The sequence below is a fragment of the Phymastichus coffea genome, unplaced genomic scaffold (genome assembly GCF_024137745.1).
Source record: "Phymastichus coffea isolate CEN01 unplaced genomic scaffold, Cenicafe_Pcof_1.1 PCOF00062, whole genome shotgun sequence".
NCBI classification, from domain to species: domain Eukaryota; kingdom Metazoa; phylum Arthropoda; class Insecta; order Hymenoptera; family Eulophidae; genus Phymastichus; species Phymastichus coffea.
The window spans coordinates 1,365,053-1,377,361 of record NW_026706873.1 but is presented as its reverse complement, the minus strand read 5'-3'; the positions used below and the strand labels follow the sequence as shown (position 1 = coordinate 1,377,361).

At 30.0% G+C, this 12,309-nt stretch overlaps 1 protein-coding gene across 1 annotated transcript; it reads left to right on the top strand.

Annotated features, from left to right (window-relative positions):
- The first annotated feature begins 5,146 nt into the window (after nucleotides 1-5,146).
- LOC131667016 (zinc finger protein 836-like) lies at nucleotides 5,147-7,660 on the top strand. The gene is made up of 2 exons (XM_058940165.1): nucleotides 5,147-5,357; nucleotides 7,326-7,660. The coding sequence occupies exons 1-2, from the start codon at nucleotides 5,147-5,149 to the stop codon at nucleotides 7,658-7,660; spliced, it is 546 nt and encodes a 181-aa protein (XP_058796148.1).
- The last annotated feature ends 4,649 nt before the right edge of the window (nucleotides 7,661-12,309 follow it).

The window sequence follows — 12,309 nt, the reverse complement described above, 5'->3', positions numbered from 1 at the left end:
TCATACCTTTTTGATAAACTTGATTGTTTCTTACTGCTATAGCTTTTTATATTTTCAGGACAATCTTAAATACATCACACCATGATGCATGGAACCAAATCTTTTATCTCTCGTATTGACATAAATTGAATTTTAGGTATATTTACCAATTAATTAACTACATAATTTTATAAATGATTATCTATTTAGAAAATTGCATTCAATATAAAAATAGTAGCTAAAAGTATCAATAGTGATTGTAAAAATGTCAGTAACGCTAGATCAATCATATTTTTCACTAACTATGCATTCTTCAGCAACTTCTCTGTGCTTCAAAGAAGTGTAAGCATGTAGTTATCTCTAGATTTATTTCAGATTTTAACAAACAAACATTTTTTTTACTTTTCAGATTCTCCTATTTTTAACATGATGGTAATGGCTGATCTATCAAATAAATCTTTAAACTTACACCGTTTTTCCTGTCCTCTGTGCGACTACTGCAGCAATAGAAAGTGGAATGTAAAGTCACATATTGAACGTGTTCATGCAAAATTATTGGGTAAATCGAAAAAGCCTTAAATTTTAATTACTTGTACTTTTTTAAGACGTTTATAGCATGAATTCTTTAAAAGAAGCTCATATAGTATAGATATTTACTTGTAATTAATTGTACGGATTCATGCATAGATAACACATCACTGTCAATTTCGATAAATATTTTACGCTTTCTTTGGCAAATGTTTGAAATATAATAACGTTGATGATTGCTTTATTAAAAACGTTACTGATGTTGATACACTTGTTGAGATGACCAATCGCGTCATTTGATACATTGTTTTATTAAGAACTTTTATGCCTAAAGAATGTTGATTGAAAAATTTCTCGAATAATCGATTGAATGATAACGTTTGTAAAACTCGACGTTTCTAAATAAAGTTTTTTAAACAATTCTCGACTTTTTCATACATTACTCAATCACCTATCCAGGAATATTTTTAACTTGCCTACATGATAATTGTTTATTACAGGACGAAACTGTTGCAATTATATGTTAAATATATTTTTAACAAATGGCCTTATCGATGCCAAAGCTGACAGCAATAGGTATTTATTGCTTGTATCTGACCAATCATAAGAATAAGCTGACCAATCATAAGAAAACATGCAATAAAAAAACTGTTTCGAGATGTTTGAAGTTTTTTGAAAAATCTAATAGTTAATTGAACAAAAAATATTCATCAGTCATAATTGTACTTTGATATTTGAGTTGAATAAAACAAAAATTCAGCAAAACCAAATCTGAAATTATAATCCACATCATAATCCACATGCTAAAATTTCACCATGTGAATTGTCTGGTGAAGGGGAATCCCATCAAAGTATTGTCTATAGACTATGTCGAACCTTCCTTTACTAAATATAACATTTTCTGTCCTCAGTTTTAACAACAAGTCTGCGATTGATGACCGAGTACTATAAAATCACTAGGCGTCGATCATCAATGAAAATCACAGACACCATGAAAAAGGTAACAACAGATCATCGATGCATCAACTGTGGCAAATCTTACGCTGGAGCACGTGGCTTACAACTACATCAAAAACTTGATTGTACATTTCAGCAAAAACGATTTTCGTGTACACTCTGCTCTGCCAAATACACGCAGAACATCGCGCTTAGAAGACATGTGATGCAGAGACACAATGTTTACATTCCGCCAAAATACATGCAGCCAAAGCGAATTTTTGAATAATTGTTTTTGATGCCTCCGACTAAAGTGGACTTGTTCTACTTGTACGATGAAATTTTATAAAACTTTATCGGTGATTGAGATTTTTCACAAATTAAGAGAATCGACCGTTGAAACAGAATTTCGACTGTCTAACGTGTTTAACGAGTTTTACAGAAATTTAGAATTAACGATAGTTGCTTCTGAAGCAAGAAGTCGATTGGAAAAATATGTTTTGAAAACTTATTTCTGTTTTCGTTTTACATGTTTATTATTTACATATCTACTATTTATATATACTATTATTTATTGAGTTATGAACGAATATTGATGCTCAATATGATAATTTTCATTGACACCACACGTGTAGATTATGTAAAATATAACAATAATAAAACTCGCATTATTCAATCAAATTTTGTATATTTTAACAATGTAAAAAATACCATTGTAGAAACATAAAACACTCACTAAAACTGAACGCACAAAGCATTGGTAAGGCATCTAACACGAAATTCTTCACGCAAAATCAAATGAAAAAAGTCCACTCCTGACGAATCATCTTGCTAGCTCTCATAACTAACCCGTCTTTTTTACAGCTTATCATTGGCAGGTATGGGGTAGCCAAGAATTCAGCTCAACCTTCACTTGTCAAACCTGCGATCGCAGCTATAAGAAGAAAGTCAGCCTATTGAGACATCTTCGCTACGAGTGCGGTGGACGCAAAAGTTTCTGCTGTCATCTTTGTCCGGGAAAGTTCACGCAGAGTGGAAGTCTGAGATCACATCTACTGAAAATGCACAGTGTTTACATGCCGCCGCAGAAGAAAATTCGCTTGCGAACGTAATAATTTTCACTGGCGGCGCTTAATATTGTTTACTTTTTACGCCCAGTGCTTTCATATTCTTAACGATGTAGTATTACTATTGAATTCACACGTACCGATACTTTATTTATATGCTATACCATAGCTAAATTGTACTTATGAAACTTTATTTATTTTACATAAATAAAATATATTTTGCGCAAAAGCAAATCTCAAAAATTATTCATCGCTACGCTCCCTATTCCGTATTGTAATCCAATACTCTCACAAAATTTCATGAAAGTTGCCATCTAACGGACATGTTCGTCATTGTTTTTCAGAATACTTCATGAACTATCCACTCACCGTATACAGATCCATGAAATTTATTAGTGATCGGCCAGCCGAACATCGCTGTAACCGTTGCGGAAAAGCCTACATTTATCGGAGTAACTTGTAAAGGCATGACATGTACGAATGTGATGGTATCAAACATTTTCATTGCTCTCTTTGCTCTATCAAGTTCACACAGAAATGTAGTTTGAAAAGACATCTGCTTAAGAATCATAATATCGACGTGAAGGAGATAACGAGAGCTTGACTTATTTTAATGGCTGCAAATATTGTATTAATGTAAGAAACACTGATTATGCAGTCATTTGCTATCTTCGATTACTTGTACTTATCTACTGTAATGTATGTATAGATTATTCATATTGTTCATTGTACGCCTAAATATTTATACTATTTTTTTAAATTGGCAATGAAACACTCAATTCTTATATTTATGACTAGTAAAGCTTTAGACTAAGCCTAAAAAATGTCAATTAATAGCAGTATTATTTTTTAGCCACCGACAATCTGTTGGTTTTACCATTCATCGCATCAAATGACATCCAGATAATTACAGAACAAAAGGATTCATTAATAATAAAAATATTTTATTTCACAAAGTTTTCCATGTATTTGCAAATAACGAATCCAGGCTTTAAGTAAAATTGATTATAGCTTATAAACTGTGATTTATAAATTCATCTGAATTTATGCAATTTTTCATTTTTCCTCTTTGATTTTACTAAAAAGCAATGAAAATATTACGTATTTCTGCAGCTTTGCCTCGATTTATAGCTTCTTAATAACGCTTTTAACAATGGATTAATTCCTTGCCTGCATATTTTCAAGCAATACACTACTAACGTTAAAATAAAAACGAGCTTCAAACCTTGCTTCTATTTCTCATTGGGCACAACCAACAATCTGGATAGCTTTTCAATCCTCCAAAACATCCTAATCACTAATTGCTTATTGTTTTATATATGCTTGCAGCATATCGCAAGACTTATTCGGGTGAGCAGATGCTCGGTTACACGTGCACCAAATGCAGCAAATTCTACAAGATGTGGAGCAACTATCTGAAGCATAAATGCGAAGCTCCTGAATTCAAGTGCCTTATGTGCCCGTTCGCTGCCTTCAAAGCTTTCATTCTTCATGCCCATCAGATCGAGCAACACTTCTCAAAAGTCGGCGAACGATCATCTAATGCCAATCACGACAAATGAACAATTATTATATTTCCTCGTCGTTGTGATAAATTTTTATTCAGATTAGACTGACATTGAAAATTAGACTGAAAAATTTTTTGTGATTACTATTATTGTCATTCTGAAATCGTTCGGACTGAATTATTTGTTTTTTTCGTATGTTCCTGTAGATGGATATTTTTTCCTTATTTAAGTCAATATCTAAGTAAGTAATACATCGAATATTAAATTAGACAAAACTATGCTCTATCAGCGCTGTTTGACTTTTTTCGCAGAAAAAAAAATTAATGTTTTAAGCTGTTTTAAGTTTGTTTGATGAGATTATCTATATAAATTTATCTTATACGAAGTAAAAGATATTATATCCTTAGTCGTAGTTGCTTCTATATAATGACGTTGAGCTCATATCAATTTTGTTGCATTCGCATATCCTAATAGTTTTAATGATGTATACCTGCCATTGTAATTTTATGCTCATATAATTTACTCTACGTTTTCATTTTATTGACGTATGTGCGTACTGTTTAGTTATATTAATAAATGTATTTAATTGTAAATAAGTTTTCATTTTTCTTACCACGAATTTGTTAGATGTGCATGAAGAAAATAATAATTGATGTAGTTTTTACAAATTTTACGAACTCTTAACCTACAGTAAGTAAACATTACTAATAAATGATATTTTCAGTTTCAGGTTACAAGTATCAGGCTATTGAGACTTTTGATTGTACGAAATGCCATAAAAGTTATAATCAAAAAGCTTCTCTTTTCCGCCATTTGCGCCACGAGTGTGGCAAAGAACCGCATTTTTTCTGCCCTTACTGCCCGTATAAAAGCAAACGGAAGGATCATTTGCGACAACATGTTTTAGTTCAACATAAAACTTCTATCTTATGAATTAGTTTTTTGTATTGTAAATAAAATTTCATCAGCTAAAATAGTGAAAAGTGACAAATAAAATAATTAACAATACATAACCGTGAAGAGTAATTAATTAACGCACATTATTAACAAAAGCAGTATCCTTAATTTTGTACTCCATTTTATAAAAGAACTCTTTTGCTAACAAACATACTAATCTATTTTTCAGAAATGTGGTACCTGCCTCTACATTACCATCCCACAGTTAGTCACCAAAGTTACTCGACAACTCATATCTCTGCAGCGGCTCCAATACAAGGACACCGACCCGAGGCAAATTTCAAATGCTCCAACTGTAATCGAGTCTACTTGAGACAATCGTGCTTGAAACGTCACATGCGAGTTGAATGTGGAAAAGCTCCCAAGTATCAGTGTCAATTTTGTAAGAATATGTTTAAGTACAAACACAACTTGTCGGCTCACATGCTGCTTCACATTGAACAGCCAAAATTTGCCTGCTCGTCGTGCCCAAAGAAATTTTACAGGCGTGATAAACTTGTTGATCATGAAAGAAAATTTCATAGCCTTTCATAACAATGATAGTTTTAAAGGAAGCCTTTGAAGATCACAGATAACGACTAATCGAGAAATATATATTTTTTTATCATTAAATATTTTATTGAAACTCGACAGAAAAATCTTATGCATAACTTCGAAATACAGCCTGATTTTCAGTCAATTCTGCTTATTGATGACTAAATAGTAAACAATTGAACTATAAATAAGTTATTCATTAATAATTATTAATAATTTATTAATTAACAATAAATTATTAATAATTTATTATTCCCGTATAAAATAAGCTTAAGTTCGAGGTATTGGAGTATGACTCTTCTTATATTGGAACTAAAGAATTAGTTAAAATTTATTATTTAACGTTTCAAAACATCGCATCACGGTAAATCCATGTGTTTAAATTTAAACGTTTAATATAACGTCACCCATAAGAAATACATTGTCCTCAATTTTAAACACTTCTAAACGTTTCAATTCAGCGATAATGTATTTCTTATGGGTGACGTCACAACTACACACTTGAAACGTTTAAATTTAAACACATAGGATTTTAAGGTTTTGCCGTGGTAGATATAAGCTATGATATTAGAAAAAGATCTGAACTCAACAACTAAAGATATTTCTTGTATAATTTTACGGTTTTATTTTTGAATTCTTAAATAAGGGCAATTATACAATAGTATGATTTTAATTCTATATTGTATTTATATAATGCTCTCGGTGCTATAATTTATTTAACTTTGATTGAAGTGATTGTGAACCTAAAAAAGTAAGAAATTATTTTAGAAATTATAATCGACTTCATTGATTTACTATTTTTATACAATAATAATTTAAAAGACGTAATGTTTGATAGATTGCACGATGTTTTTGAAGACTTATTTCAATTTCTAAATATTTTTGAAATGCTTGTTTCAAAGCTATTGTATATTTGTATACGAATAAACTGTTTTAATGTTTTAAAATTGCATTACTTTATTTTTCAATACCACGTTTTAAAATGTGCATTTTTGAATTTTGATCTGTTCTTCATTAATGTGGTTGTATATCTTTTAGGTAACACTATAGAAATATTCCAAAAATTTTGTTTAATCCATAACTTTTTACTTTATTAAGAACGTTTTGGAAAACACTCAATATAAGGACTTAAAATAAAATTGACAAGTTGACTAGATATGAAGGATCAGAACAAGAATAAAAGTAAGAGAATCTATTTATTCTATTCATACCTTTAAAGCATCCATATTGTTAATATATTACTTCTGTTTTCAGGACTTCTACAAAAAACTCAGGTAAAAATATCCTTTCATCCTATGAAAACTAATATTGCAATTAATTCAACACGGAAGATTTTCTAACACGAAAAATAACATTGCTCAGCAGGCTCGCAGAGAACACTAATCAGTCATAAAACATTTTTTTCAAACGCCCAATATTTTGTTACAAATCTGAAAAACAAAATGAACAAAAAATGTACACCTTGAATAAAAACAACCAACTATACTTTTTTCAAAATTCTCAAATATGATTGGTTTTTATCTTAAATCCCTGGTCTTTAACAGAAAAGCATGTATCTAGCTTAGCAAATATTTGAGATTACGATAAAGTTCTTATTGAAAGTAAATGTTGCCTTGAAATATCTATTCGACTCTCTATTTTTATGCTTACAAAGCCTTTCACCTTAGATCTCTGTAGTTGCTTCAAATCTCAATAAAAATATAATCTTTTTGTCTTGCTTATATTACACAGACTAAAAATTACCGCTAAAAACTGAGCTTGCCAACCAATTCAGTTTATCAAATTTGACTAACCAAAGCGTAAACCTTTGTTCTAGCGGAAGACTTAAGTCTAGCGTCCAGTTTGAAATGGGCGGCAGCCTGGCAAAAGTTAGCAGAAAACGTCCCGTCCATCATGTGGAGATCAGGAATAACCCTTGGTAAAGGTTTAGATACTTCCGTTATCTCGGCAAATGAAGGTTTTAGCTGTTCAGCTTGTGGAAGAGTCTACAAACTTAAAAGCAGCTTGAGGAACCACCAGAAGTGGGAATGCGGCAAGGAACCTCAATTTCAATGTCCACATTGCGTTTATAGAGCCAAGCAAAAGATGCACATCTCACGGCACATGGAGCGCATGCACAAGGAGAAACTTTACAAGCAGGAATTGATGTAATGAGGAGCTTTCGGTGGAATTCAGATGTCTTTGTTTGACGAAGCCATTTTAAATCGAATTTTTCGAAAATCTTTTTTTAGGCAACGATAAAGCTTTATTAATGTGACAACTGTCTTCAATGCAACGTATAGCTTTCTTTACTTAACTTTTAAGAATTAATCTGATTATGCGGACAACAAAGAATAAGAGTTTTCTAATAGCTTTAGAAGTTGTCGCTGGCGAAGCTATCATAATCATGAATGTAATTCTTTATCTTTTTTACTTTAGTATTTATGCATTTATTTGAATAGCATAGCTGTTAGATTTATAAGAATTTTAAGAATTTTCTTTGATATAAGCTCTTTCGATTAACGAAAGCGTCGATGACAGAATGATGTTCGAGGCATTTTCCTGCATTTCTGAAATGCAAAACAAAGCGATGATACTGTATCATTTCATTCAGAATAGTATTATTGCTCGGTTCTTAATTTTACATATCTGAAAGAAGAACAAGATTTGGGTTATTGGAAATTTACGTGGAAGCAATGTTTGGTGCAATGATACGTTTAGACTGGACAAATTTTCGGAAAACTTGATTTGAAAAATTAGCTGTGATAAATCGAACAGGCTGCTTGATGAAATTTTCACGACGAAAATTTCTCGCAGACACGTGTTTAGGCATATCTCACGAATTATTATTAGGCTTCACAGAGAAATTATTATTGTATTGACTAGTGATTGAAAAAAAAGCTTTAAAAATTTATGATAAATTAGATTCTAAGTGAGATTCGTACTTTGAACAAATTAAAACTACGCCTCGAGCTCTAAAAAATACTATTTAAATCGAACTGTAAGCTCCGATATAACCAGTTATATTACTCTTCCATAGCAACCATTCTGGTCACTCTGGTTTCATAGTCTTTTTTTTAAACAAACGACTCCGTGTTTGCGCTGGCTCAAGACTCCATAGCATATGTCTAATGTGCATAACAATAGATTATCAAATAGTATTACTGTATGAGATACACGTGTGCTTGTTTATTTTTTTGCATGTACATATTGTCACGTCAGTTATTTATATATGTATATTTATGAACGAAAAACATCATTTATTTATTTTGAATGATAGTTTTAAAGAGATTTATACATTCCTATGTTTGATATTAGCCTCATCACATCATTATAAAATCATCATCTTTTTAACTAATGTTTATATTTATAGATTTCGTCTACTTCATCTCGTTTGTTTCACACACGGTAGCTTGTCAGTATTTTACATTTTAGATTCCAATAGTAGCAATTACGCTTTACCAAATAGCATAGTGGCGAACAATGCATAAGTACCGTCAAATACTCTTCACATATAATATTTCTTATAGATTGAGCCAACAGCACAACACGGACGTTTAACTTCCCATACGAAATAGCCAATGTATACGATGCAAACTATATCAAATGAATTAATAATAGCGCATAATCAGTAGTTAGTAAGAAGAAATAGGCTCGTAGAGTATTTACAAAGCACTTTTTTTATATTTTTCATATAATCCGTAGATGAATAAGTTTATATATTACATTAGTTCAACAATTTGAGGCTACTCTGATTTTAACACAATTTAGGCGACAGTACAAAACGAGAAATATCTAATATAACAAAGCTCTAATAGTCTCAACAGAATTAACGCCTAGTGCAAAAACTGACGATTATAAAAAAAATGTCATTAAACGTTTGTGCCTCATTAGTAGTACTGTAACAATAATAAATAGTAAAATATTTTTTAAATGTCAGTGATTTTTATAGGATAAGTAACTATATTATTAGATTTTAAAAAGAAGCTTCGATTTTAATGAGATATATAGTGAAGGTTATTCAATTTATATGTAATTTTTGGCTGACCCAGTATAGTATTGATTTTAGAAATTATGAGCTTTAAATTTGAAATGTTTCATAAAAATAAGATAAATATTTAGAAATAATATATTGCAGTAATAAATATTTTCAAATTATATAATTCGTGAATTGACAATGTAAAATTTCTAAGAATACATTATATCGAAGCATGCAAAATAACCCTCTCTTTGGGTTCACATTGCTTTACTACAAAAAAATATATATAGAGCGATTTCATGGCGAACGAAGCTGCAATAACCAAAATCTAAATTTGGAATAAAATTATTTATATTGATATTATGGCTGAATGAAAGCTTGTCTTTGATATTATAACAGCAAAATCTTCAAAAATTTGGATCGAACCTTGTAAATTGAATTTCGATGAATATCAATTTTCTAAAAAATAAATAAAAAACGTCTGAATGTGATTTTTTAGGGCTTTTACCATGACATAACTATGTTCAATAGCGTTCCGGCAAAGTTATCACATATTAATTTAAAATTTAACGTAGATCGTTAATAAGCAACATTTAGCGCAAAATTTCTAGTGAAATTTAATAATTTTATGAGAGACCATTTCTTAACAACACAACCTGATTAAGAGCTTTGTATTTTTAGACCAACGTATATGTAGTTATTTTAAGAGTAAGAAATACACATATATGTTATAAAATATTGTCATAGTAATTAACGTATACAAATATCAAGAATTCAATAGTTTTCGACTCTATGAATTTGAAATAGGTCCAAAAAAGAGCCTTGCGCTACGTGCCTTCAGTGTAAAACAAATTTAGGCTATACAATTCTTCGAACTGCCTTTTACAAATTGACACTGCCATTTATTTTTTTCTTAATTTATTGTTTGTAATATCATTGAATTAATTTTTCTGATAGATAAGTTATTATTAAGTATTTACATTATAGTAAATATCTTAAAATGATTACGCCATAATCTGTCTATTATAATTATTAAGATGATAAAGACAATTTTCTTAACGAATATATTTGTCACTTTAATTTCATTATAAAACATTAAAAACAACAAAAAATAATGTCACTTTATAATTTGAAATTTCTCACTTTCCTCTCAACTGGTCAAACATTCCAATACGTTTGCTTCTCAATAATTTATACTATGAATTGTAAACGTTTTATTATATTGCGTTTAAACAAATAAAATATAGAATTCTAATTAATATGCTGTTTTTATTTCCAAACATAGCAAAAACACAAAATTCTTTATTTTGTTAATTTTATTTACTGAAATATGAGTTGGGTGTTCATTGGTTGAATGTTTCCTCAATGTCTTCACAAAATATCAATTCACAATATTTAAGAGAAATATTCATAAATTTATTAGCATAAATCCCAAGAAACACAGTAAATATTTATGCATTCATTTCACTAATCATATTATATATTTTTCAGGTCTTGGTATTCCTATATTTTATTGCCATATTTGCGGAAGAATGTATACAAGGAAAGATACATTACAGCGTCATTTACGGGTTGAATGTGGACAACTTCCAAAATTCATTTGCCATTTCTGCGAAAAGGCATTCAAACAAAAATCAAACTATCAAAGGCATATGACAACTGTTCATAGGTGAAAATACCACTATGACGATAACATAATTATATGATTGTTGTAAAAAAACAGTATAGACGTAGTCTATGAAAAATATATTATGAAAAGTTGTATTGTAATTTGTAAAAAAAATAATATTCACATGATACTATGTTTTTTCTTTTATTCCTCGTTTTAGATTTATATATACGTCTTCAAAAGATTGTGATTTCAAATAAGTGTATCTAGAGCGTGAGACACATTTTTTTATAATATTTTTAGGCACTGTTCGGAAATGAATATTAACATCGCATAACAAGTTTGTTAGTAAACGCTAACTATCACTATTTTATATTCAATGTGAATTATAACGATTGGTGTAAAACACTGTATTTTTTATTATTTTGTACCAAACAAAATATTGAAAATAAATATTGGTGAAATCATTTATAACACAAATTGATGACAAAAGTACTTAACAAAATGAACTTCATGATTATTCTCACCTAATTCAATCAACTATTTTTACGTTTATTATTACTTCTATACATAGCCATATCATCAGTAATTCGATGTACGTTGGCGTTTTACGATTAAAATCAGAGGATTTACGTTCACTGCAACAAACCCTACTCCAACAAAAAAAAACTTTAAATGACACATGAATATCGGTAAAGAATCGCAGCATTTGAAAGATAACAATGCTACGATTTACGACGAGTTTTTCTTAAATTGTGCATATGTTTCAGAAGGCGCAGCTACAATTTCAACAACTACTCTAGAAACTGACGATACGTCAATTTATTTATCAGATAGCAATGAAGAGGCTCTGAATACTTCAAATGAAGATTTGTTAATATATATTTTATATATATTATATATTCGAAAGTGAAATTACTAAAAATGTTGCTTTGGTAAAAAAAAAACATTAGATACTGGTGCGGTAAAGTAAAAAAAAGTGGCGTTAAAAACATTAGAGAGGTTCTTTTGTCAACCCCGAAGACCAACTCAAAAAAGTTAGAAGAAATTTCGGTGATTCCAATTGTTATCGATATTAAAAAATACGACGAAGATTTTATGAATTGTAATTCTGACTGCTAAAGTTAACGAATTGTTGTAATTGATGGATTTTTAAGAATAAAATAAAATAAGTTAATAGGTCAATAAATTGGGAAATTATTTTTAAAATTAAACCAATCAGGGACTTAGTGA